The sequence below is a fragment of the Scyliorhinus canicula genome, chromosome 13 (genome assembly GCF_902713615.1).
Source record: "Scyliorhinus canicula chromosome 13, sScyCan1.1, whole genome shotgun sequence".
NCBI classification, from domain to species: Eukaryota; Metazoa; Chordata; class Chondrichthyes; order Carcharhiniformes; family Scyliorhinidae; genus Scyliorhinus; species Scyliorhinus canicula.
This window is the reverse complement of record NC_052158.1, coordinates 82,244,431-82,271,195: the sequence shown is the minus strand read 5'-3', so window position 1 is coordinate 82,271,195 and position 26,765 is coordinate 82,244,431. Positions and strand designations below refer to the sequence as shown.

Here is a 26,765-nt window from a genome sequence, read left to right as displayed (position 1 = left end):
CGGAGGTGCTGGTGACAGACAGTGGCATTGCCTTCACCAGCAATGTGTTCGAAAACTTTGTGAAGTCAAACAGGGTGCGTCACATCCCCACAGCTCCGTACCACTCTTCCTCAAATGGGTTGGCCGAGCGAGTGGTGCAGACCTTCAAATGAGGGATAAGGAAGCAGACCACAGGGTCCATGGAGACATGACTAGCAAGACTTTTGTTTAGCTATCGGACTACGTCACATGCCACGTCCGGAGTAGCACCGTTAGAACTGTTGATGGGCTGGAGGGGCAGGACCTGCCTCAACCTCGCATTACCTGTTGGCAGGAAAGTACAACATGGTCAGGACCGGCTGAGGCGAAGCCAAGGCAGGCGAGCGCGGACCAAGAGTTTCAAACCAGAGGTCGCTGTATACATCTGAATCTCCGGGGACAGTGGTAAGGTAGACCAGACCAGTTTCAATACCAGTTGAAGACACGCGAATGGATGGTGCGAAGCACCTTGACTACCTTCGGAGCAGGGGGTCAATGTTGGGCTACGTCCCACCAGAGGAACCCTCTTCCAACCATGTCGTCCCGACCACATGGGGGCCTGAGGGGTTTGCTCCCTGGTGGTCCCAATACCGATATGCAAGAGATGGTAAATTCCGACTCTGAGATGGAGACCCAGGACTATCGGACCACAAGCTTTCTGCAGCAGTACCTATTGTTAGTTAGAAACGTTTCTTTGCACGTTTAGTGGTCGAGGAGTCGGGAAAGGAGTCAAAAATGTTATTTCCAAAAGGAAAATATTTGCTTGCAACAGTCCCAGTTCCTGTTGACACTACTCTGCATCTCAGCTCATACCTGGGCCAGGGAGCAGTCAGCAGTGGTACCCCCTAGATGGTCCCCAACATGATATTGGCCCCCCGACCCAACCCCACAATCACTGGAAGTGCAACTGCGGGTGAAGAGGAGCAGACGTCCTCCTGCTTTACATTCTTCGGAAGGACTCACCGATTTCTAAGAGGAGCGATGTTATAGCCCCATGAGACCCATGGAGATGATGTGATTAATCTTTCCATGAGCCTCGTGGAGTACGAACTACCCCCATCAATGGGCTAGTTACTCAGTATCTTAAAAGCCGGCCCAGGTATGAGCTGAGATGCAGAGTAGGCCTGATGGAACCATCAATTCACCAGACACGTGTTTCCGAAATGAATCTAGGCTTTAATCGACTTACTTCAGAGTCAGCCTGTTACCCGTTGATGAACTCTTAGTGAACTCAGGCTGACTCTGGACAAGGGTATTTATACAGCAGCATTAGGGGGAGGAGTCATGGGCAGAGCCAAGGGTGGAGCCCAGTACAAGTTCCTGAGTACTCCCAGAGCTACTCCCCCTAGTGGTTGGATTATGCTACTGCGCTTACAAAGACAGTGTGAATTATCATATCACATATATTACATTCACCACAAGGCCCAACTGGAACTGGGACTGTTACGAGTGAATACATTCTTTTTGGGAATAAAAACATTTGTGACTCCTTTCCCGACCCCTCGACTACTAAACGTGCAAAAGAACATTTCTAACTAACAATAGGTACTGCTGCAGAAAGCTTGTGCTCCAATATATTTTCAAGTGTTGTCATTATTTTGTAGGCAATCATAACTACCAAATTGCACACATATCAAGGCCCACAACTTCTAGTTGCCCAAATAGTAGGTGTCTTGACCACTTCAGGAACACAGTGCTCCCTGTGCTCATGTCAAGAGTGGATTATGTGTTCAAGTCTGTATTTCAGCTTGTATCCACCACATTTTGCTTCAAATGTACGAGTTACCAATTGAGTCAAGTGTGTCGGAGGAATAGTGAGGATGTGCTTTGAAGAATGCTGGTATTAATGGATGCTGAGGAGCCTGTGCACATTTAGAGGAGGAAATTAGATTAAAGTCACACTCATTGAACATAAATGTTATCCTCGGGAGATATGCAGAGGTTTCATGATATTGTTCACTGACAATGGATACAAGAATAGGAAGAGAAGCAAAATTTTCACAAATCCACCCACTTCACTGTCTATGACATTCTCAATGGAGGGTATGCATCATTTACACCTAACAAAAGGTAGATATTTCCTACCTTTCAGTTTCTACTGCCTCATGGAATGCCTTTTGAATTGAAAAAAGCAAAACCTAAGCACTTGTATCTGAAGGAAAACGAAAATGGTGGGGGAGTGATAATGGAATTGCGAGGCATTTCCTGACCAAATTATATTTTTATTATTTCTTCCATTTGCCATTTTGATCTCATACAGTATTTTCTCTTTGATTTGATATGCTTGGAATCTTATTAAAATGACTTGAGCTTACCACTCTCAGTTTAATCTATGTTGCTTCCATTATTCGTGGTGCCAGCTGTTCTAGATTTATAGCAATAGATCGACATGTTCAGATGAATGTGGTTGCACCTGCCGCATTGTTCCCTTCTGTTTCGAGCTTCATTTTGTATTTCCATTTCTCCAACTCATCATTGCTTTGTTCAAAAATAGTCCATTAGAATAATCTTTTACATTTTCTATCCTTAATATTGAAAGCAGACTGAATGTTTTCCATGTTTTTGTTCCTCAGATTTATGTGTTTTTAAAATATCTTTTTCTTCACAGTTTACAAGTCTGTGGTGCTGTTATGCATAGCTTTGAATTTATGAAGCTTGAAGGTGATTTTATTTTTTAACTCTGCCATTACCACTAACTTACCTGTCAGTGACTTTCCATCAGGAGACATAGCTAGACTACTTAGGTGAGAACGCTGGTGTTTATTGCTCTTAGTTTGGAGGAGGAGGGTTGTGGTCCTCCAGCCCCCAAACCTGAAGATATTCCTCGTGTACGCATAAATTCAAGTGCAGTTGCACTTCACCACATGAGTTTTAGTAAATTCTATGAGGAAAGCAGCCAAATGTTGTGTGAGGTCACACTTTAGCAGCCATTTTGGTTGTGGCCCATTAAAATATTTTCACAATAAATCTTTAATGTGATTTTACAGATAATTGCAAGCATGGACCTTGGTATATTGATCAGTGACAAAATGGAAGTGTTGTATTTGTTAGTGTGATCTGAAGTCAAACATAATCACACAAGCCATATAACTAATAGCAGAACAAGAACTTTACAATCGGTGCAAAGTCTTGGGATATTATGACATCTCAGCTATCTGTTAACAAGGCGGGAAAACATGAAAGGCAGGAAAAAATAAAACTGAAAGTAGGGGTTTTTGTCTAAAAAAAAGCCCCTGAAATCAAACGTTCATGTTTGCCAATGGTTTGTTCAGGGCTATTTTGAAGCATGTATAAGTGTGGAAGATTGAGTTAAGCAGGTGACCCACCTTTCCATGATTGAAATAGTGCTTAAAACTCTGGACGTAGACTTACAGAAAACTGGTGTAGTTACTAGTATGCAACTTTTGGCATTAAGCCCTCCATAACAGTTTTTGATAAGAAAGAGTGAATAATGAAACTGGTTATTTTCATATCACAATGTTGACATGTGGACCAGCAAATAGAACAATAGCATGCTGCATTGTGGGTATCTAAATTCCTTTAAAGGTCGAACATCCCAGCTGGCATGTACACACTCTGTAGTCATGGAGACAGCTATTTTTGTAGATATTGGCAGTACCACCACCTAAAATGGAACAGGGCTCAACATGCAGATTACATAGGAAGATGCCACAGATTTAAATTCTTGAAAACTAACAAATTATTCCTGTAATGCTCAGATTTATGCTGCTTTGTGCTTTGCGTAATTCTTTTCTTCCACCTGCTGCATAGTGTGTAAGTTAGATCATTGTTGCCTTTGAGTTGTTATTGAATTTAAGTAATCAACCGGTTAATGCGGTAACAGTACAAAGCAAACAAAGCATTCTGGACTTTAGTATTCAGAGGAGTGACATAAGTGTGCAGAGCAATTGCTGAACCCCGGAAATGCCAAAACAGCAAAAGTTTACCTGGAAATACCTCCATTACAGTCACTACTCAAGCTGAACTAAAATGGCTGTTTGTGTGAATATCTTCCGAGTGGAAAGAGTGACTTGTTGAGAGCAACCAACATTTAAAGAAATGTAAGTAACTTTCTCAATGATTTAATATTTTAAAAGGTCAAAGTGCATACTCAAAATGTTGTTTGGAATCAATTTTGAAGGATAATCTGCTTTACACAATGTTAAGACTGATGAAGTATTTTAAAAAACTTTTGTTCTGAATTTAAATTTGACCTGTCATGAAACAGGGTCTGCATGGCAACTGACTTAGGGATGGGACTATAACCACATTTCAAATATTCTATTTGCTTTAGTAGAGCTCAAAACTAAAAGCATGTCAGTGAAATGGCGAATAAGCAGCACTTGAATGCATGATAGGTAGAGAATATATTACTGTTGCTCACTCTTATTTACTGCAGAGAAACATATGAATGGATGTAAACCATTCAAAGCCTTGAACTTCTTAAATCATTCAGTTTGATCATGGTTGATCTGTATTTTAACCACATCTTGTTTTGGCAACTCTTAATATCCACGCCTATCAGACTCACTTTTAATTGATAGAGCTTTTTGGGGAGAAAGTTTCAGATTTCCACTCTCCTTTCATGAGAGTTTTTTTTTGCTTCAGTTAAAATATTCCTCATTCTGTTTTCAATTGCATTTTGTGCGAGGAATTCTTTCCTGTGTTGTCTTAATTGTGTCACACATTCAGGGTGCAATCTTTTTCACTTCCAATGTGGTGGAACATGTCTGCTCCTCAGTGTTGATGGAGGAAGAATTTCCTGTAGCAAATTATGTATATACAATTTTAATGTAATTAAACATCCCAAAGTGCTTCAACATGAGCATTTTAAATCAAAAGTCACAGTGGGAGGAATTAGGTCCCAAAGGCTTGGTCAAAGAAGTATGTTTTTAAGATATGTCTAAAGGAGGAAAGCAAGATAGGTTTGGGAGAGTATTCCAGAGCTTAGGGTCTTGGCAACTGAAGGCGCGGTGATGAACAAAACACGGATGACAATTTTAAAATTAAGATGATGCTTGACTGAGTGCTGGTGTAGGTCAGTCAGCACAGCGGTGGGAGCTGAACTAGAAGTGGTGCAAGTTAAGGCATGGGTAGCAGAGTTTGGACAAACTCTAGCTGATAGATGGTAGAATGTGTGAGGCCAGCCAGCAATGAATTAGTCAAGTTTTATTTTTAAATACATTTAGAGTCCCCAATTATTTTTGTTTTCCAATTAAGGGGCAATTTAGCGTGGCCAATCCACCTACTCTGCATATCTTTGGGTTGTGGGGGTGAAACCCACGCAGACATGGGGAGAATGTGCAAACTCCACATGGACAGTGATCCAATGCCGGGATTCGAACCCGGGTCCTCAGCGCCGTAGTCCCAGTGCTAACCACTGTGCCGTGTGTCGCCCCAAATTCATCAAGTTTAGGGGTAAAAGGTTAGCCCTGTTGCTTCACGGCACCAAGGTCCCAGGTTTGATCCCCGCTCTGGGTCACTGTCCGTGTGGAGTTTGCACATTCTCCCCATGTTTGCGTGGGTTTCACCCCCACAACCCAAAGATGTGCAAGGTAGGTGGATTGAACTTGCTAAATTGCCCCTTAAAAAAAAAAGTTTAGAAGTAAAAAAGCATGGATGACGCTTTCAGCAGCAAATGAGCTGAGACCCGCAATGCAACCTTAGTGATGGCACAAACATGAGATCGGAAGTTCATCTTGGGGGTCAACAAAACAGGGTTGCTGCTCATAAGTGGCTTAAGCCTCTGAGCCCATTGGCGGATCCAAGTGAGGCAGAGGGGGAAGCTGCAGCCATAATTAAGAGGGAGTGCAAACGACCCGGGCAAGAGAGCAGGAAGGGCAAGGCGTACTGAAGAGTTGGGATAGGGAATTGAGGGCAAAGTGCTTGAAAGTGATGAAGCGAAGGTGGCATGACAATAGAAGATGGGTCGAGGAGGGGGCAAAGAAAATACAGTGCCAAAATGGAAATACAGTGAACCACGGGAATGTGGTTAAAGGAAGGACAGGATTGGCAGCTGAACATTGGAGGATATAGATGCTTCAGGATAGATAATGGGAGATGTAAAAGGTGGAGGAGTAACATTACTGGTAAAGGAAAATATTATAGCTGTACTGCAGGAGGACACCTTGGAGGGCTCATACAATGAGGCAATCTGGGTAGAGCCTAGGAATAGGAAAGAGGCAATCACAATGTTGGGGGTTTATTACAGGCCCCCAACTGCCAGTGAGAGATAGAGGAACAGATAGGTAGAGAGATTTTGGATAGATGCAAAAGTAACAAGGTTGTTGTGGTAGGGAATTTAAATTTTCCCTATATTGACTGGGACACACTTAGTGCTAGGGGCTTGGATGGGGCAGAGTTTGTAAGGCGTATCCAGAAAGGCTTCTTGATGCAATATGCAGATAGTCCAACAAGGGAAGGGGCAGTACTGGACCTGGTATTGGGGAATGATCCTGGGCAGGTGGTTGAGGTTTCAGTAGGGGAACATTTTGGGAATAGTGATCACAATACCAGAAGTTTTAGGGTATTTTTGGATTGGGATAAAGGTAACCCTCGTGTTAAGTTGCTAAACTGGAAAGGCAAATTATGATATCATTAGACAGGAATTGAAGAGTTTGGATTGGCTGCGGCTGTTGGAGGGTAAATCAACCTCGGTCATGTGGAAGTCTTTCAAGCGACAGTTGATTAGGATTCAGGAAAGTCACGTTTCTGAGAGAACGAAGGATAAGTATGGAAAGTTTAGGGAGCTTTGGAAAATGAGGGACATTGTGAACTTTGTCAAAATGAAAAAGGAGGATTTTGTACGGTCAAGAAGGGTGGGGACAGTCAAAACCCTTGGGAGGTATAAAGAAAGTAGGAAAGTACTTAAGCGGGAAATTAGGAGGACGCGGAGGGGTCATGAAAAGTCCTTGGCAAGTAGGATTAAGGTAAATCTCAAAGCTTTTTATTCATATGTAAAAGGAAGAGGGTGTTCAGAGAAAGGATTGGACCACTTAAGGACAATGGGGGGAATCTATATATTGAGCCAAAGGAAATGGGCAAGGTACTAAATGAATACTTTGCATTAATGTTCACCAAAGTAAAGGACTTTGTGGAAGATGATTCTTGGGTAGGGTATATGGATTGTCTGGGTCATGTTGACATCAAAAAGGAACAGGTATTGGGTGTTTTAAAAGACATTAAGGTAAATAAGTCTCTTGGGCCTGATGGGATTTACCCCAGAATACTGAGTGAAGCAAGGGAGGAAATTGCTGGGGACTTGACTGACATCTTTGTATCCTCATTGGCTACAGGTGAGAGCCCAGAGAATAGCTACTGTGGTACCGCTGTTTAAGAAAGGTAGCAGGGATAATCTAGGAAACTGTAGGCCAGTTAGTCTCACATCGGTAGTAGGTAAATTATTGAAGAGAATTCTCAGGGACAGGATTTATACTCATTTGGAAACAAATGGACTCATTAGCGATAAACAGCATGGTTTGTGAAGGGGAGGTCTGCCTCACTAACTTTTTTTTAAAATTTAGAGTACGCAATTCATTTTTTCCAATTATGGGGCAATTTAGCGTGGCCAATCCACCTAGCTTGCACATTTTTGAGTTGTTGCGGCAAAACTCACGCGAACACGGGAAGAATGTGCAAACTCCACATGGACAGTGACCCAGAGCCCGGACTTCAGCGCCATGAGGCTGCAGTGTTAACCCACTGCGCCACCATGCTGCCCTCTCACTAACTTGATCGAGTTTTTTGAGGAGGTGACAAAGATGATTGATGAGAGGAGGGCGGTGGATGTTGTTTACATGGACTTCAGTAAAACCTTTGACAAGATGCCTCATGGCAGACTGGTACAAAAGGTGAAGTCGCACAGAATCAGAGGTGAGGTGGCAAGATGGATACAGAACTGGCTTGGTCACAGAGGGTAGCAGTAGAAGGCTGTTTATCTGAATGGAAAGTTGTGACTTGGTGTTCCACACGGATCGGTATTGGGGCCTCTGTTGTTTATAGTATACATAAACAATTTGGAAGAAAATGTAACTGGTCTGATTCGTAAGTTTGCGGATGACATCAAGGTTGCTGAAATGGCAGATAGTGTTGAGGATTGTCAGAGGATACAGCAGGACATAGATAGGTCGAAGACTTGGGCAGAGAATTGGCAAATGGAGCTTCATCCGGACAAAAGTGAGGTAATGCATTTTGGTAGATCTAACATAGAGGGGGGGAGGCACCCTGCGCAAGGGTGGGCTGCCATGGGAAAGGGGTGGAGGGGGGAGGGAAGGGGTGGAGGCGATGGGGGCAACTGTGCGCGGCACCACCATGCCAACCCCTGGATCGTGTGAACTCATTCCAGGAGCAGCCCTAGCCCCCAAGCCCATCTGCCCTTGCCACCCATAAGCCCCACCGAGGGCCAGAGACTAGAAAATTGAAAGTGCGGTTGTAAGTGAACTGGTGGCTAGTTGCTTTCAGAAACTGGTAGAAAATGAGGCAGGGTTAGGTTGTAAAAGGAGATGTGGATAGTGAATGATACAAGGAAGTGATTAGAGATGACCTCATTTGACATGATGGGACCAGCAAGGCCACATGAGAGGGTAATGTCAAAAGGGTGGCCATGAATATGGGCTGGGGAATTTACTTCGGAGAGCGACCATGATGAATTGAGATGGAGGATGGAATCACCAAGAATGAGAGGCTGAGGGAGGAAAGTAGTCCAAACATTGTTATTGTACTAGTGGGCTGTAGAGAACAATGATTTTGATAAAGGAGGTGAGATGAATGGAACAAGGTTAGAAGGTCAAAGGAGGAGAAAGTACCAGAAGAGTAGGTATGATGCAGTGAATATTGGTGTAATATAACAGGAGTGGAGGCTTCCTTAAGTGACAAGATGTCATCACCCCATCAGCCAACTTTTCAGTTAAGGCCATGATGTTGATGCAATCTTCCACATTAAGTTCTTGGATGGCAAGAGCCTTGTTTACAAGTGAATGGACATTCTGCGGGGAGATGGTATGAGGGGTGGTGATCTTCTGACATGGATCCACAGGGTTAGCAGTGAGAACGGTGAAGACAAGAAGAAGACTGATAAGGTTAGTCCCAGGTGTGTTGGAAGGAAAGGCTGATGGGAGAATAGGATTGGACAAATGTGTTTGCTGCTTATAATGAGTCAGCACTAAATGACTGATGAGCCATCAATTGCACGAGAGACGAGTTGCTTTACAAAAGTTAGGCTTTAATAAGCTAGAACTTAGCCCTGCAGTTGTCTACAATAAAATGGACGACCGCCGGGCGCTTCGACTATTTATACTTCGGTAAGGAGGCGTGGTTAACTCAGCCTCGCAACCAATCGGAGAGCAGTCACATGACTGGTCTCAACCAATCGGTCGGGAGGCACATGGCCGACCAGGGCCAATGGTAAGCCGGTGTTCTGCACCAATGGCAGACAGCTATGCAAATCATATCACCACAATGACTCAGTGAGGCTATTGGAGGATACAAAAGGGAAGCTAAAGGCTAGTCTTAACAGAGAGTCAAGTCTGGGGTGGCAGCCAGAGAGCAGGAAACTGGGAGGAGAGCAGAAAGGTAAATCTAATACAGAATGGGTAGAGAGTTAGTACAGTGTAAGAAAAATGCTTTTGCATTATCTAGTGGCCCAGCTCATTGAAGGAAAGAAAGGCTTGCATTTATATAACATCTTCCATTTTTAAAATAATATGTTTATTGAGTTCTTAACATGTTATATCACAAATTCAAAGGAATAAACAAACCCAACACATATATCAGCAAAAGAAGTTCCAACCAACAACTGTAACAATAGCCCCCCCGAACAAAAATATTTCTCTTGCAGACTTTACATTGCCAGACTTGTGCAAAACACGTACTTACAGTGGTTTATGGACAATGTGGTTCAATCATTAATTTGCCAGCAAACCGGTTTCTTATAGTTTCCCTCCCTTCTTCCTGTCTCCCGTATTTCTCTTGGATACATTCGTAACCACCCCCGCCGTGCTCTCCCTCCCCCCACTTTCTTTCTCTTCTTTGTCCCATGACTTGCTCCGTGTTCCCCCTACCATCCCCCATTCTCCTCTCTACTTTACCAGTTGCTGACCACGAACAGGTCTTGAAACAAGTTGGTGAACGGCTTCCACATCACGTGAAAGCCTTCTTCTAACCCACAGGTGACGAACTTTATCTTCTTCAGCCTGAGAAATTCCATCAGGTCGGACAGCCAGTCTGCAGCCTTGGAGGGCGCCGACGATTGAGAGGGTAGCAGGTGTCTCCAGCGGGAGATCAAGGAGACAAAAGCTAGGGCGTCAGTCCCCCCCCCCCCCCTCCTCCCACCCACCCACCACTCCCATGAAGAGCTCTGGCTGCTCTGATACCCCAAAGACCACCACTAGTGGACACAGCTCCACCCTCACTCCCACAACTCTGGACAGGGCCTCAAAGAAGGAGGTCCAGTACACGACAAGTCTGGAGCACACCTAGAACTTGTGGATGTGGTTGTCCAGACCTCCCTGGCACCGTTCGCATTTGTCCTCCATCTCCGGAGAGAATCCACTCATTTGTGTTCTCGTTAGTTATGTCCTAAGCACCACCTTTAATTGCGTTAGGCTCAGCCATGCACATGAGGAGGTGAAGCTTGCCCTGTACAGTGCTTTGCTCCAGAGTCCTCCCCCTATCTCACTGCCTAGTTGTTCCTCCAGAGGTCCAGGGCTAAGTGTACTTCTAACAGTTGTCCATATATGTCTGCACAGTTCCTCTTCCCTAGGTCGCCCAGGTTCAGTAGCCTTTCTGATAGTGAGTGTCCTGGTATCTAAGGTACGTTGTTGATTCCTTGCGGAGGATATTTTGACCGTATGTACCTCAGGTCATTCCCTCTTGGGAGCGGAAACCTCTCTGTGAATTCCCCCAGGGTAGCTACTTTACTGTCCGTGTAATGTCCCTTACAGTCAATGCCCTCTCGAACTGACCCCAACTCCTGAAGGAGGCGTCCATTATTGCGGGAGTGAACCTGTGATTATTGCAGATGAGGACCATGGTGGACATTTCGGTTAGTCCGATGTGCTGCCTCATTTGATTCCACATTTGGAACATGGCTACTACCACTGGGCGTTTAGAGTATCTGGTCGTAGGGGGATGGGAGTGCAGTTGTGGCTAGCACTCGGAGGGATGTCCTTGCGCAGGAACTTTCCTCCATCCTCACCCACTCAGCTCCTGGTTCCTTGACCCATCCCGTACACTTTCTGTGGTGGCCGCCCAGTGGTAGAACTGGAGGTTTGAGAGGGCCAGGCCTCCCACATTCCTCCTCTTTTGCCGGACCTTCTTCCTAATTCTTTGGCTCTTCCCCCACCCTCACACAAATGCCATTATTAACTTATCAACTTGATAAAGGCTTTGGGGGTGTGGATTGGGAGGCATCTGAGCAGAAAGAAGAACCTGGGCAGCACATTCATCTTCACCGTTTGCACTCTACCTGAAAGGGAGAGTGGGAGTGAGCCCCACCTCTGCAGGTCCTTTTTAGCTTCCACCACCAGACTCGTCAGGTTCCACTTGCGGATCCGTGTCCAGTCATGGGCTATTTGGATCCCCAGGTAGCGGAATTTGGTCTGGGCCAGTTTGAACTGCCATCTACTCCTCCTCACTGCGGATTCACATGGAAGATTTCCCTCTTACTCAGGTTAAGCTAATACGCACCTTTCATAACTACAGGATGTCCAAATGTGTTTTACACCTTTGACGTACACTCATTGTTGTAATGTAAGAAACACTGCAGCCCACATAAAGTGATGTGATAACAATGTCGATTGAGGGATAAATATTGGCCAAGACACAGATGATAACCCCCCCCCCCCCCCCCACCGTGTTCTCAAATGGGTCTTTTGAGTCCATTTGACAGGGCAGATGGCACCTCAGTTTGACATCTTGTCTGAAAGACTGCATCTCTCTTAACTTGTCAGTTCTATTCTTAGTTTCAAGAGTTGTCTGCCACAACACAGGTGCTGTAACTGTACTAGCAACTAGGCTGAGGCGCCATCCAAAGAGTCCATTCAGAAAAATAGATTTTTATTGACTAAATTCACTTTCAGACACCAATGAACCTAGAATATGGCCAATAATCTGCACTGCCATGCAGCTAAAGGATTTATGTCACTCTAGATACCCTGACTACATCTCTCTGCCTCTCTAATTCACCCTTTAAACAATTCTTAAAATACTTTGACCGAGCTTTTGGACATCTGACCTAAACTCTCCTTATTTGGCTCGGTGTGATATTTTATTTTATAATGCTCCTGTGAAGCACATCAAGATGCTTTATTACATTAATGGTTCTATATAAGTATAACATGTTGGTTAAATAAAATAACATGTCAATTTGCTTGAAAAAGAGATGCTAAAAGGCTGAGAAAATGAACAGTGGTTTGGGATTAGGCACAGGTGGGTGGAAGGTCTAGTTGCAGGCTCTTCACTATTTGGTTGAAAAATAAATAGAATGATTGTCCATCCATTGTAGAACCCACCTGATTTTCATTTTTTTCCCCTGAAAAGTATTTTTATTCCAATTGTCAACATTTTACATTTTACAAAGAAATAACACAGCCAACATATAAAGCCCCCCACCCAATAGGAACCCCCCTCCCTCCCCCTCTGCCCCCCCTCCCCCTTAACAGTCGGCGGGAACCAATTATTTTCTTATTAATTACACTCAGAATAACTTTCCTCTTTACACTCCTGCACCATTAGCTCTTGAGTACCCCAGTGATCGATCCTTGGTCCCACTCCTCTTCCTTACCTAGATGTTGCCTCTTGGTGGCACCATTCACTCACATTAGGACTGCTTCAGTGATGCCCACCCAACTATCCCTCACAATACAATCTCTGTGCTATCCAGACTGCTTGTTCTGCATTTAGTTCTGGGTGAGTGTAGTTTCCTGCAGCTAAACATTAGGAAAACCCGTCAAGTTTCACAACTATCTTAACGTTCACATCCGATCAATGATTTTATTCCCCTTCACCGATCCACCATCTAATGAACCAGATTGTTTTTCAACCTTGGTATCATAGTAACATGTCAGAATTCCGCAGGGACCGCTACCCCCTATGACACCCTGGTCCACTCCTCCATCGCATCCAACTTACTATCCCCTTCCCACAGGATCTTCCCTTGCAATCACAGAACGTGCAACACCTGCCCCTTTCCCTTCTCCCTTCCCACCATTCAAGACTTCAAACACTCATTTCAGGTTAAGCAACATTTCACTTGCATTTCCACCAATTTGGTCTGTTGTATTTGCTGCTCCCAATGTGGTCTCCTCTACACTGGGGAGACTAAAAACAGGCTGGGTGACCGCTTTCCGGAACACATTCGCTCAGTCTGCAAGCATGATCGCAACCTTCCTGTTGCTTGCCATTTTAATTCAGCATCTCGTCCTCATGCCAACCCTTGGCCTTCTGCAATGCTCCAGTGAAGCCCGGTTCATGCAAACCAGAGGAGCAGCATCTCATCTTCCGGTCGGACATGTTGCAGCCCCTGGGACGCAGCTTCAGACTGTGGCCTCTCTCCTCCATGTGAAACCCCTTTAAAAAAAAAATCACATGCATGTATTCCCTCAATGCAATCACAACCCCCTCCCCCCACCAACGCCCCAACTCTTTTGTTTTTAAAGTTGCTATTTTTTGTTGCAATCTTTCACAGCATCTAACACATTCTCCCTCCCTTCAGTTCTGACAGTCAAAGGACTCGAAACGTTAACTCTGCTTTCTTTCCTTACAGATGCTGCCAGACCTGCTAATTGTTTTGCAGCATCCTCTGTTCTTGTTTCAGTTTTCAGCCTCCTCAGTACTTTGCTTATTTTACCTTGTAGGATACCGAGGATATCCTCTTCATCCCAAAATCATTTTGCTTCCACCTCTGTAACAACCACTACTTCAGTCACTGAAACCCTCATCAATCTCCTTCTCAACTCCAGACTCAATTGCCCCCATTTTACCTCCCCCTGCTCAATGAAAACCAGGCTGCTAAAATGAAACCTGTAATTTATTCCCTCCATACCTGTTTTCTTCTCATTGCCTCCAGATGTTAACCTGTTGTATTGAGAAGGTGAGCAGGACATCTCCAGGCAGGAAGCAGGGTCCCAGAGCAGCACCGTGGCGCAGTGGTTAGCAGTGCTGCCTCATGGCGCCGAGGACCTGGGTTTGATCCCAGCCACGGGTCACTGTCCGTGTGGAGTAGGCACCTTCTCCCCGTATCTGTGTGGGTCTCTCCTCCCCCCCCCCCCCCCCCCCCCCCCACGCAGGGTAGGTGGATTAGTCATGCTAAATTTCACCGTAATTGGAACAAAAAAGAATTAAAATTTAAAAAAAGAAAGCAGGGTCTCTCCTGATTTACAACTATAGTTGGAAGCCTAATTGAGGGATCAATGATGGCTTCCACGACAGGCAGGGATCAGGCCAGAAGAGGCCCCACAGGTAATTTTTGGCAAGTGTAATTTTAAGGAAATTATCATAAGGAAACCTTGAGCCTCTCTCTTTACTGGGCCACAACTGCCCACCGCATTTGTGGTCAGAGTACCACCATTAAAACCAAGTGGACACTGGATGCCACTCCCCATTAAAACCAAGGTCAATTACTTCAATGTTACCCTGACCATCCTTCACATATTCCGCAAATTACCGCTGATCCAAAACCCGCTGCCTTTATTCTGTCCACCATCAAGGCCCATATTACCATTATTCCCAGTCTCACTGACCCACAGTTTGTTCCTTAAACATAAAAGGCCTCATCCCAGCTTTGTAACTTCCTCAAGCCCGAAAATCAGCCTTTGTGTCCTTAATTTCCCATTTCTTTGAATCTGACCGCGCAGATCCCTCTTCTTTCACCCACCTAAGCCCGTGCCAATGCACGTGTTTGCTGTGATTTCTGTCTACCCTTTGGGAAATGGGAAAATCCGGCCCTCCATTTTATCTTGGGTGATTATCCAATTCTTAAATGCAAACCCTGATGTTGCACCTATCCAGATTGTAGAGTTTGAGCGGGCTTTCAATGTTTTATATTGCTTCCTTCTTGCAGCTTTGAGTTCTCAGAATGAAAAGAAAGCATTGAAAATGATGGAGCAGTAAGGTCGAAGGAAAGTGTTGGTGTGTAAAAAGCAGTAATAAAGCTTCATAGCCTGTAAGGAAATGGATACCCCATAATGCTGTAATTGGATAAATCTGTTGTACAGCTTCTCTCCATCCCATCATACAGATCTCCATGGAAATACTGAATTAAAAGATGATCAGATTGTAAAAATATGTATGTTTAATTCCCTTAGCAGTATCATCTTTCTGGTCATTTATCAGAAGATCCATAATGAAGTATGGTGAAGGTATATTAATTTGTGGTATGTCGGTTAAACACTGTATTGTAATAAATAGAGACGCTGGCATTGCATATATACAGATTGGCAAGTAAAAATGGCATGCAGAAAGGGAAGTTTTCTTAAAGGTGCAGGCTAACTGATACAAATCACCTGTGCCAAAGTTCTGTTATTTCAGAATTTTAACTGAATTGGACCACAACAGATAGAACCAGATTTCTTATTTGGTTTGGAACACATTCCCACCTACTGTACCCTCCTTTAGTAACAGTGCTATTAGTTGTCATGGTAACGAAGATGAATTCATGCTGGTTACTGACAATATTTCGATAGCTCTTTCTGAAATCTCTCCATTTATCTGAGGTGAACTAACTATGGTACAGCTTGAAGTAAAATATTCACTGGATTACAAACGTAATCTTACATTTCTTTCCATTTACCAAGGCTACCCAGTATGGATTCAACAGGAACAACAGAGCAAAGGGGGATCAGCTTGAAGGGATGATAACACGCAGTAAAAGCAGTGTGAAGCAGATTGGTGCAGTGAAAATGGATGATGCTCCCGGTGATAATAGGGATCTTGATCTCACTCAACATGATGCTGATGACTCCGAGCGAGAAGGAAAGAAGCACGTACCCATTCGCAGGAATTCTTTATTTTACCGATCCATGAGGAGGAAGCGACATACCAAGAGTCCGGCTGAACCAGCACCAAAACTAACAGATGGTAAGTTACTGAGATCTACAATTAAAATCAATAGAATGTGGTGGGTCACAGAATGGTCACGTCACCTCACTGTAGAATAGCAATATTTAATGATTTCCATGTTTTTACAGCTGATAACTAAACTGATTTGTTTTTAAAAACTCCCCTCGGTTTTCTCCCCTTCTCTCCTGACTTATGTTGAGATGAAAATTTGTGGGGACCAAATTGCCTTCTGCGACCTTGCTCAATTGCTCATTAGTCAGACGTGAGTGTGCCAGTGAGTGTCAGCAGGTTACTCAATTATGGAGGACACCACCAAGCCATGTGGCATTTGAACCTGTTCTCACTGGGCACCCCCATGCATACAGATTTCTTTGAATGGCAATGGAGAGTGGAAATCTTGGGAAGCTTAAGGAAGGTATGACCAATCCACTATTGCCCCAGCTGAGATTATCCAACCCAACACTGACCAAGGATCAAATCTGGGATCTTCCAGGTTTATGCTACACAGAATTGTACCCTTGCCAGTGGAACAATTGGTGGAGTCAAAAATACTTGAGACATCAATGAACATTATGCAATCAGGCCACGTTATATGAAATAAATTGTACTGCACTTTTATCCATCAGTCAGTGGTCTTGCTGTTTATATTGTTAAAGGGGCAGTCTCTTGGCGATTAGCGAGGCATAATAATAGAACAACCACCATTATTTTTATTGTGAAAAAGTCCTATGCAAGTGACATGACCGAAGGGTGCATTGTGAAAAGATTTGCGCCTTTGCATTGCAGCAGATAAACGTTTGACAAACGTTTTTTTCATAATCACTGTGCCCCCTTAAGAATAATTAATGATCTAAAGTGCTCTTGCTCACGGTGAAATACTGTAAGCGCATAGAGCTCGCAGTCAGCTTGTCCAGGCAACATCTCCAAAGCTTTTCACTCAGAATACACAGTTCAGACCCACTCTGCTACTCAGGTATGAGGATGGTTTCTGTTTGCATTACATATAAAAAATGTTTCTGTTTGAAAAAACAACTCAGGTATTCGGATTTTTTTTGTTCAAAATCATTCTCATATTAAGAGTCTGATCTCTGATATGAAAATTTGTTCCAATACAGTAAAAAAATCTTAAGGTGCGGATGAACACTCGTTGATAAAGGTTGGCCTGGTTGAGTAAATGGCTTATTTCTGTTGTAATATACAGAATAGTAACAGACAGGAGGCATTTATACAAATGTGGCCCCGGGATTGGCAATCAAATTTCACTGGCACTGTCTAACGCTCCCTTACTGAAAGGCAGTTTATCTACATGATGCATCACAGTCATGTAACCCCAATCGACAAACAAGCATTTTCAAAAATGGAGACTGGATAGCATCATAAGTGTGAATCAAAGCTGGTTTTGTTCCTTCTCTAGTTTGGGCTAACTACAGGTCACACAGCAGAGATCAGCTAACTCAACAGAGACCAAGCTCAACTCTGGGACATCAAGAGCAACGTGTGGCCCAATTACTAAGTGAAAAATGAGGGGAGTAACTCAATAATTCAGCAATTAGAAAATATGATTTGTCCCATTTAGATAATATTTGTAAATGTGTCACCCAGTGTGCTATATAGAATTGGATTGACGTTTTCCACAAGGCTTATGTAATGGAGATCACTCGAGAAACAATTTAATCTATTTTATTTGAAAATTTAAACATCCATAAAATAATTAGAACACAAGGTTGGGTTATAGCTTTTAAATCTATGAAGGTTCTCCTTTTTAGCTAACATATCTCCTGTGGCATAGTACATGGTTAACCAAGGGATCAATAGGGTTAATGTTGGCGCTAAAAGTGATTGATGAAAAGATGTACATCATACATAGATTTGTTTTAGTGTTGTAATTGTATAAACCCACATGGGACAAGGTTGCTAATATTCCCCGCGTGGCTCGAGGAGTATGAACGCCCCCACGAACAGCAGGGCGGAGTTACATTGTATATAAGGTCGGCCAGAATGTAACTGCTGACGGAGAGAAAGGACCGGTGACTTTTAACTGGGTTCCTTGTGTTCATACTATTGTGTTAATAATTAATTTTCTGTTGGTTACTTGACTGACTCCTTTTGCTGTTACTAAACTGGCGACAAGGATGAGAGAAAAACCAGGAGCCATTGACGTGCTAATCTGCCACGTACGCCGTTTCTGAAAACTTTATTTGCCTCGACCTAAGGTATACTTGTCTACACTATATCTCTGTTTGGTCGATTAGATGCGTTTGACCCCGTTATTGAGTCATGGAAGCAATATACGGAATGACTCTGATATTTCTTCACGGCCAACAACATAATCAAAAATGACGGCCAAACCGTAATCTTGTTGACAGCCTGCAGCGCTCACACATTCGGTGTCATTCGGTGTCTCCCATTTTCAGCAGCACTGGATACGGTAGCGTTCAACCAGCTAGTCACACTTGTGGGAGACCATTTTACCCGTATGCCTACAGCCATTGTGCAAAGGTATCGGTTTAATACTGTGGAACGGTCTGGGGTGGAGTTAGTCGCTGAGTATGTATCCCCGTTGAGGACTATCGCCAAATATTGTGATTATAGGCCTGTTCTTGCAGATATGCTTCAGGACCATTTAGTTTATTGGATCAACAATCATGAAATCCAGAAGCAGCTTTTGGGTGCAGGGTCACTAACTTTCCAACAAGCATTGCAAATGTCTCTGTCCCAGGAAAGTGCAGCCTGGGGTGTACAAGAACTACAGGGGATGAAAGTTAATGCCCCCCCTCCACAGCTTACACTGCCGAGGACAAGTCGCGGGCAGGCACTCGGCCCCAAACCTCAGCGGATGCCCTCATCGGATTCAGTCGAGGCTGATGGTGCACCATGTGAGAGATGTGGCCACAGAGGTCACTGGCCATGTCATCCGCATCCTGTAGTCATCCAATAGTCAACATCCTGTCCGCTCGGGCCTTGCTGCTCATCGGCCATGTGCCTGGGCCCACCATATCGATGACCGTGAGGAGGCTGCTGATGTTGGAAATGCAGCTCAACTGCCTGGCTGAGCCCCATGTCGCTCCCATTCGGATCCCTCATGTCAATGGACACCTTCTCCGCATGGAGTTGGATACTGGTGCGGCTGTCTCTGTGGTCCTACACAGCGCGTTTGACCGCAGCTGCCTCGGGTGAGTGAATTGACCTTAACTGATTCGGCGGCTCACCTTGCAACGTATACTGAAGAATGCCTACTAACAGTGGGCTCAATCCCACCTCTGTGACCTACGAGCGTTGGTTGCTCCACGTTCCCCTTATTGTCATGAAATGGAACGGCCCCAGTCTATTAGTCTATGACAGGTTGCATCTTGTGTTCTTTGAGCACAATGGCTGCCTTGTCGGCTGCAGCAATGGTTTTCTGTGCCCGTCCACCCCAACCCATTAGCCCACCTCCTGGCCACCCCCCCCCCCTTCCCCCCTCTCCCCGCTACTCCTCCTGGCCCTGGCAGAAATCCGCCGTCCAGTGGCACAACTGTCATCAAACTATGGCAATATTGGACACTTTCCGTACCCCCTCTCTCTCCCTCAGCAGCCATGATACTGGTTTCACGATTTTTAAAAGCACAAGTGAACTGCGGCATCGGGAACTTGGCCCATCAGAGGTGGACCATCACAAAGGCCCCAGAGAATACCATGTTGGACCCGCTAATGACATGCAAACAGAGTTTACTGTACATGTGTTCCGGACCGCCTTGACGGCGCTGTCGAGGTGAGGGAGAATAGCGATTTGGCGCCAAATCGGCGCCCACCGCGAATTTAGCATCGGAATTTATTCTTCGCCCAAACGTGTTTCGGTGTCAGCCAACAGAGAATCCCGCCCAAAGACCTTTGACAGACAACAGTTTGAAAGTATGAAATTCAGGTACTGGTGATGTGTTACTCATCTACCAATAACTCCTCTAATATTCTTTGCAATATCCTGGTACACATTCAATAGCACAAACCCAATTAATTAGTTTTCACTGGGTGAATTGCATAACAAGCTCAAGAGGAGCTCTCATTATGTCTGTATTCTATCACTGATAAGCATGCTGCTTTGAAAAAAGGAGTGGCCTTATAAAAAGAAAATCATAAAAGTTTCAGTTTGAACTCCCAACCTCACTCCCACACACACTATTGGCGGACTGAAACACCTTTATTAGGTTACTGCATCTCAATACACTTAATAATTTATTTTGAAGGTTTCGCCGCAAAAATTCAAGAAAGAACTTTATCAAAGCCGTTATCAACATCTTGTAATCTCATCGTTGTATGTTCAGCCAGTCTCACAAAGTGTCTTGTTTTTAAAAATTCTTTTATTGGATGTGGGCATCGCTGGCCGTGCCCGCATTCATGCCCATTCCTAATTACACTTGAACTGAATGGCTTGCACGACTATTTCAGAGGCATTTAAGAGTCAACCACATTACTGTGTGTCTGGAGTCACACGTAGGTCAAACTGGGTAAGGATGACAGATTTCCTTCCCTAAAGGACATTAGTAAACCAGTTGGGGTTTTACACCAATCAGCAATGGCTTCATGGCCATCATTAGACATTTTAATTCCAGATCTTTAATGAATTCAAATTTCACCAACGGCTAGGATTCGAACCCCCGTCCCCAGAGCATCACCCTGGGTATCTGGTTTACCAGCCTACTGACAATACCACTAGACCACTGCCTGCCCAGTTGGTTGAAAATTAACTATTTGTTGATAAAAGATATATATGTACATTTATTACAAGGTATAGCATACACTATGAGCTAACTCCATGCTTGTTACTTCACAGGTCTCTGTCCAGTCCATACAGGCTCTAGGTTGGGGTCATGGGTTTCTTTACATCGCATTGTGAGCGATACTGTTTCCCACTCCCTCATTAACTCATGCTATGCCAGGTACCCTTACATCATAGCTTTCCCAAAGTCTTTACCCAACATATTTACATTACGGTCATGCTACCCCTTCTCTGCATCAGCTCCTTCACCTCAAGTTTCAGACTTTATAAATTCAGATGGATTGGGGGCTTAACAATTCCAGATCTCACTCTAGTGGAGTGGTCGGCTCTGTTAATTTGGGTGACCCAAGATTAACAAAACCTTCAAGGCCTTCTACCAAGAGCTGTACACCTCAGAGCCCCCAACGGGGAAGGCTGGGATGAACCGGTTTCTTGACGGACTGAACATACCAGTTGTGGGAGAGGGCAGAAAACGGGATCTGGAAGCACCACTAGCACTGGGAGAGATCATGGAGAGCATTAGCTCCATGCAGGCGGGGAAGGCGCCGGGACCGGACGGATTCCCGGCGGACTTCTACAAAAAATTTGCGACAGCGCTGGCCCCGCACATGCGGGAGATGTTCACAGACTCGCTAGCTAGGGGCACGTTGCCACCCACGTTAGCACAGGCCTCAATCTCGCTGATACCTAAGAAAGACAAAGACCCAACGGAATGTGGGTCATACAGACCCATATCTCTGCTGAATGCAGACGCCAAAATACTGGCCAAAATCCTAGCCAAAAGGCTAGAAGACTGTGTACCTGAGGTGGTCACAGAGGACCAGACGGGCTTTGTCAAAGGTAGACAGCTGACCGCGAACATCAGGCGCCTGTTGAATGTGATAATGACCCCCTCCGGGGAGAGAACACAAGAGGTGATCGTCTCCCTGGACGCAGAAAAGGCCTTCGACAGAGTCGAATGGATATACCTCATAGAGGTACTGGAGCGGTTCGGGCTTGGAACAGGGTTCACAGCTTGGGTAAAGCTCCTGTACAACGCTCCCATGGCGAGTGTACAGACCAACAATACCAACTCCCAATACTTCCAGCTGCACAGGGGCACCAGACAAGGATGCCCACTGTCCCCGCTGCTGTTCGCACTAGCAATCGAACCGCTAGCAATCGCGCTCAGGGCAGCAAAAAATTGGAGGGGGATCCGAAGGGGAGGTAGAGAGCACAGAGTCTCACTCTATGCGGATGATCTGCTCCTCTATATCTCGGACCCACAAAGCAGCATGGACGGAATCATCGCGCTCCTGAAAGAGTTTGGAGCCTTCTCGGGCTACAAACTCAACATGAGCAAAAGTGAGATCTTCCCATTACACCCGCAAGGGGGGGGGGGGGGGGGGGGGCAGCACAAAAGGGGCTGCCGTTCAAACAAGCCCGACATAAATTCCGCTACCTGGGGATCCAAATAGCCCATGACTGGAAAGGGATCCACAAATGGAACCTCACCAGCCTGACGGAGGAAGTTAAAAAGGACCTGCAAAGATGGAACACACTCCCGCTCTCCCTCGCGGGGAGAGTTCAGACGATCAAAATGAACGTACTGCCCAGGTTCCTCTTCCTGTTTAGATCCATTCCGATCTACATCCCCAAGGCCTTTTTCAAAGCGCTGGACAAACTCATCATGGCGTTCGTATGGGGGGGTAAAAATGCTAGGATCCCAAAGAAGGTCTTACAAAAAACAAAAACCAGGGGAGGGTTAGCCCTCCCGAATCTACAATTCTACCACTGGGCAGCAACAGCCGAGCGAGTAAGGGGATGGATCCAGGAGCCAGAAGCTGAGTGGGTGCGTGCGGAGGAGGCCTCCTGCATGGGAACCTCCCTCCGGGCCCTCGCCACGGCAGCACTCCCATCCCCACCCAACAAACACTCCAGCAGCCCAGTGGTGACAGCCACCCTCCAATCCTGGAACCAACTGCGGCAGCAACTTGGCCTGACCAAAATGTCGAACAGGGCTCCCATCTGCAACAACCATAGGTTCAAACCAGCACTGACCGACGCCACCTTCAAAAGGTGGAGGCAGGACGGGGGGACACTGACAGTCAGGGACCTATACACGGACGACAGGATCGCAACACTGGACGAACTGACAGAGAAATTTCAGCTAGCTGGGGGGAACGAGCTACGGTACCTGCAGCTCAAAAACTTCCTACGAAAGGAGACAAGGACGTACCCACAACCGCCACGACAGACACTACTGGAAGACCTACTGGACGCAAGTATCCTAGAGAAAGGGAACTGTAGTGACATGTATGACCGACTGGTAGATAGGGACGACACCGTACTGGACGCAACAAGGAGGAAATGGGAGGACGACCTGGGGATGGAGATCGGGTGGGGACTCTGGAGCGAAGCACTGCATAGGGTCAACTCCACCTCCACGTGCGCAAGGCTCAGCCTGACGCAACTAAAAGTGGTACATAGAGCCCACTTAACAAGAACCCGTATGAGTAGGTTCTTCCCGGAGGTGGAAGACAGATGTGAACGGTGCCAAAGAGGCCCGGCCAACCACGCCCACATGTTCTGGTCCTGCCCCAGACTCGTGGAGTACTGGACAGCCTTCTTCGAGGTAATGTCCAAAGTGGTGGGAGTGAGGGTGGAGCCATGCCCGATAGTGGCGGTCTTCGGGGTTTCAGAACAGCCAGATCTATTCCTGGGGAGGAGGGCGGATGCCCTTGCCTTTGCCTCCCTGATCGCCCGCCGTAGAATCCTGTTTGGCTGGCGGTCAGCAGCACCGCCCAGAGCTGCGGACTGGCTGTCCGACCTCTCGGAATCTCTCCAAATGGAGAAAATCAAATTTGCCATCCGAGGGTCGGACGACGGCTTCCACAGAACGTGGGAGCCATTCATGCAACTGTTCCGGGACCTATTTGTGGCCAATGTACAAGAGGAAGAATAGTCGGGGGAAGGTAGCGGGAGGGGGGGGGGGGGGGCTACAGGTTCGTTACGGGGGTTCGATGGCTAGCTAAGGCCCAAAACCAAGCTAAATAAACATGTTGAGGGGGGGGGGGGGGGGCGCAGTTACTACTACGAAGATGCTTACCTGTAAATATGTATGTTAATTTTTGCGTGTTTGTTTTTGTTTGTTTTTTTTTTCTCTCTCCTAACAATTTGTAATTTGTTCAATATAAAATACGAAAACTGAATAAAAACATTTATAAAAAAAAAAATAATTTCCCACATGATCGCCATGTCTTATCTTTGGGCTGATAAACATTACACTATCATTTTTGAAACACAGCGCTGGTTCCAAGGCTTTGTCTGTCAACTGGAGATTAAAGTTCAAAATTAATTCTGAAATATACATAAAATTCAAGCAATTCATAAAATAACTCTTTCAATTATTGGGAAACTGATTGAAAAATGACTCAAACTTTTCAAGTTACTTAATGCACTTTATCCATTATTCTCAACTCACGAGAAAGAATTCTCAGTAATTTGTATTAAATTGCTTCTTTTGTGCATATATTTAGACATCAGAATATGTGAATTAAACTGGCACTAATTCATTCCATTTTATATTATTCCTTTCTGGCATGATAGGCACTCCTATTTTTATTAAATTCAAAATTTTAACCATATTTGTGTGCATTTATAAATATCCTTTAAATGTGTTTTAGTGCTGCTATTTAAAATAATAGACTTGTTTCATGATGGATGAAATTGGAATGCTCGAATACAATTATGCTTGCTGATACAGTGTAACAAAACTTTAGGATTTCTCTCTATTATAATGTGATTAAAATTCCAGGTATAACAGGAAAAAAAAAAAAAAAAAAAAAAAAAAAAAAATTTGGGTGACCTTTGTTGATTCGATGTTTTCGTTGTAGCCTGGCACTTAGTTGTCTTCTTCTGATTCACTCTTTTCCGCTATTTGGAATTGACGTTCTCTTTGACAATCTGCTCTGCCCGGGGACCACTGACTTGTCCCATTATTTCCAGAGAGAATATTCATTCCATTTGTTTGTGGTAAAAAACAGTTTTTCTTTTTCCGTACAGTCTGCCATAACTCCATAATTTTTGTGTGTGTTGAAGGTGCCCCCCCCCCCCCCCCGGTCATTTATATATTCCTCATCAGTGGGCTCACATTGCAGTTTGGCATTATCATGACACTATGTTCTCCTGGCTTTCTCTGTGCCCCATTGACATTTGCTCTGACAAGTTGATGGTCGTGAGTTTCTTATTCCAGCATCGTCTTGCAGCTTTATGCATTGACTGAAGATTGCAGTGTTTATGCTGTGTTGTGCTGTTTACAAGCAGCGTGACAGCAACCGCAGTAGCTTGGGGTTGGGGTTCATTCCTGTAATTTTCCTGTGTGTCTTCTACTCAAGGTACAGTGGTAATTATCTGAATGTTTCAGCTGACCAAGGGGAGCTTCTGCCGCCTGCAAATAAATTGGACAAACTGGCTCTGTGAAGGAGTGAAGACAATTCAGAGTTGAAGTCCAAGTTGAGAGTCTCTTTGCTGTTGAGCCTCTTGGGAACTTGCCGTTCCAAGTAGTTAACAGAGGCTGTCTTGATGTCTTCTGCCAGTTTAAGAAGGTTAAGGGCAACATAAGCATCTTTGCTCAAGCGAGAAGCAAGTTGGTTTCAAATGACTCGGAATATCTGCTTGTTGCCATACCTTAGTGGTTCTAGGGTCATGCTTATGAACAAAAGCCAAGTCTTCCTGTAGAGCCTGTGGAGTTGTGTGTCTATTGTTTGTAGCCAGAGGTCCCTCAGTCTCAGTTTCTCATCTGAGAGGAATGTAACACTGGCTCCGTGTCGAATTTGAAGTTGGCGAGGTGACCATTTACTGAGATGGCAGCATTCGAAAAAAAGAATCCAGGTTCTTCGAACTCACCCAAGAAGCATAGCCGGGTCTCTTCCTGATGTGGTACCTCTGTCTTATGGATTGCCTTGGGATCCTCCACCCATTTGGGTGTCTTAACTTTACATAACTTTCTGAAGTGCCCCAGGTAATTCCAGTTGGAACATTGCACTGAAATTTCTGGATATTGCTGTTGCCTGTGAAGTTGTTTGGTTCCCCACTGCTGGTGTGGTCATGCAATCTCTTGTGATCAGTTTGGATATTGCCATCCTTAGCCTGGAGTCTCTCTGCCCCTTCGTTGCTTACTAGCTGGACAGTTGGGGTTGTTTTGTACCAGGGCTGGCTTTCCCCACATAAATAACTCAGTGCTGTAGTGGATTTCAGACTACCTGACTTTCTGGGTGACCTATTCTCGAGTCAGATCTTCCATGCCCTGTAGTATGTCTGAAAGGGCATTGTCAGCTACTCCAACAACAATTTTTACTCTTATGAGTTCTGAATTGAGAGCGCCATAGTCACAGCCCTCAGTCAAGAGTTAACTGTTCTACAGGCTGTTATCACAGAATCATATACACCCTACAGTGCAGAGGAGGCCATTCAGCCCTTCAAGCCCTTGTTCCGATAGAACTCCTCTTCTAGGCCAAATCCCCTACCACTCTCCTCGTAACCCCACCTAACCTTTGGGCTATATAAGCATGATCAATTCACCTAACCTGCCCATCTTTGAACTGTGGGAGGAAATCGGAGCACCTGGAGGAAACCCATGCAGACAAGGGGAGAACGTGCAAACTCCACACAGACAGTTACCTGATGTTGAAATATAACCCGTGGCCCTGGTGCTGTGAGGCAGCAGTGCTAACCACTGTGCCACCGTGCTGGACATGTTTGTTGAATTTTGTTATCTCTAAAGTTTTGTTGCTTCTTAGATGAAAGAATGTATCAAATTATTTTAGAACTTTATCTGAGGGTTTGTTTACTTCCCGCCTCGCAATAATATCATCAGCCAATGGATCTATCGAATAAAGTAGTGCATTCACTTGTTCGGCTTCTGTCTTTTTATCTTCTCTTGAAGCTATCATGT

General features: G+C 44.9%; 1 protein-coding gene across 4 annotated transcripts in view; it reads left to right on the top strand.

The window, feature by feature from the left end:
• The first annotated feature begins 3,938 nt into the window (after nucleotides 1–3,938).
• Nucleotides 3,939–26,765, top strand: part of ngef (neuronal guanine nucleotide exchange factor) — a 122,083-nt gene continuing 99,256 nt past the window's right edge. For 3 of the 4 annotated variants that reach the window (XM_038816469.1, XM_038816470.1, XM_038816468.1), the window contains exons 1-2: nucleotides 3,939–4,079; nucleotides 15,810–16,092. In XM_038816469.1, the coding sequence (XP_038672397.1) occupies nucleotides 15,867–16,092 (226 nt within the window). In that variant the 5' untranslated portion in view covers nucleotides 3,939–4,079; nucleotides 15,810–15,866. Of the gene's footprint in view, nucleotides 4,080–15,809; nucleotides 16,093–16,980; nucleotides 17,048–26,765 lie in introns of those variants that run through there. The other variant, XM_038816473.1, reaches the window with a different exon arrangement.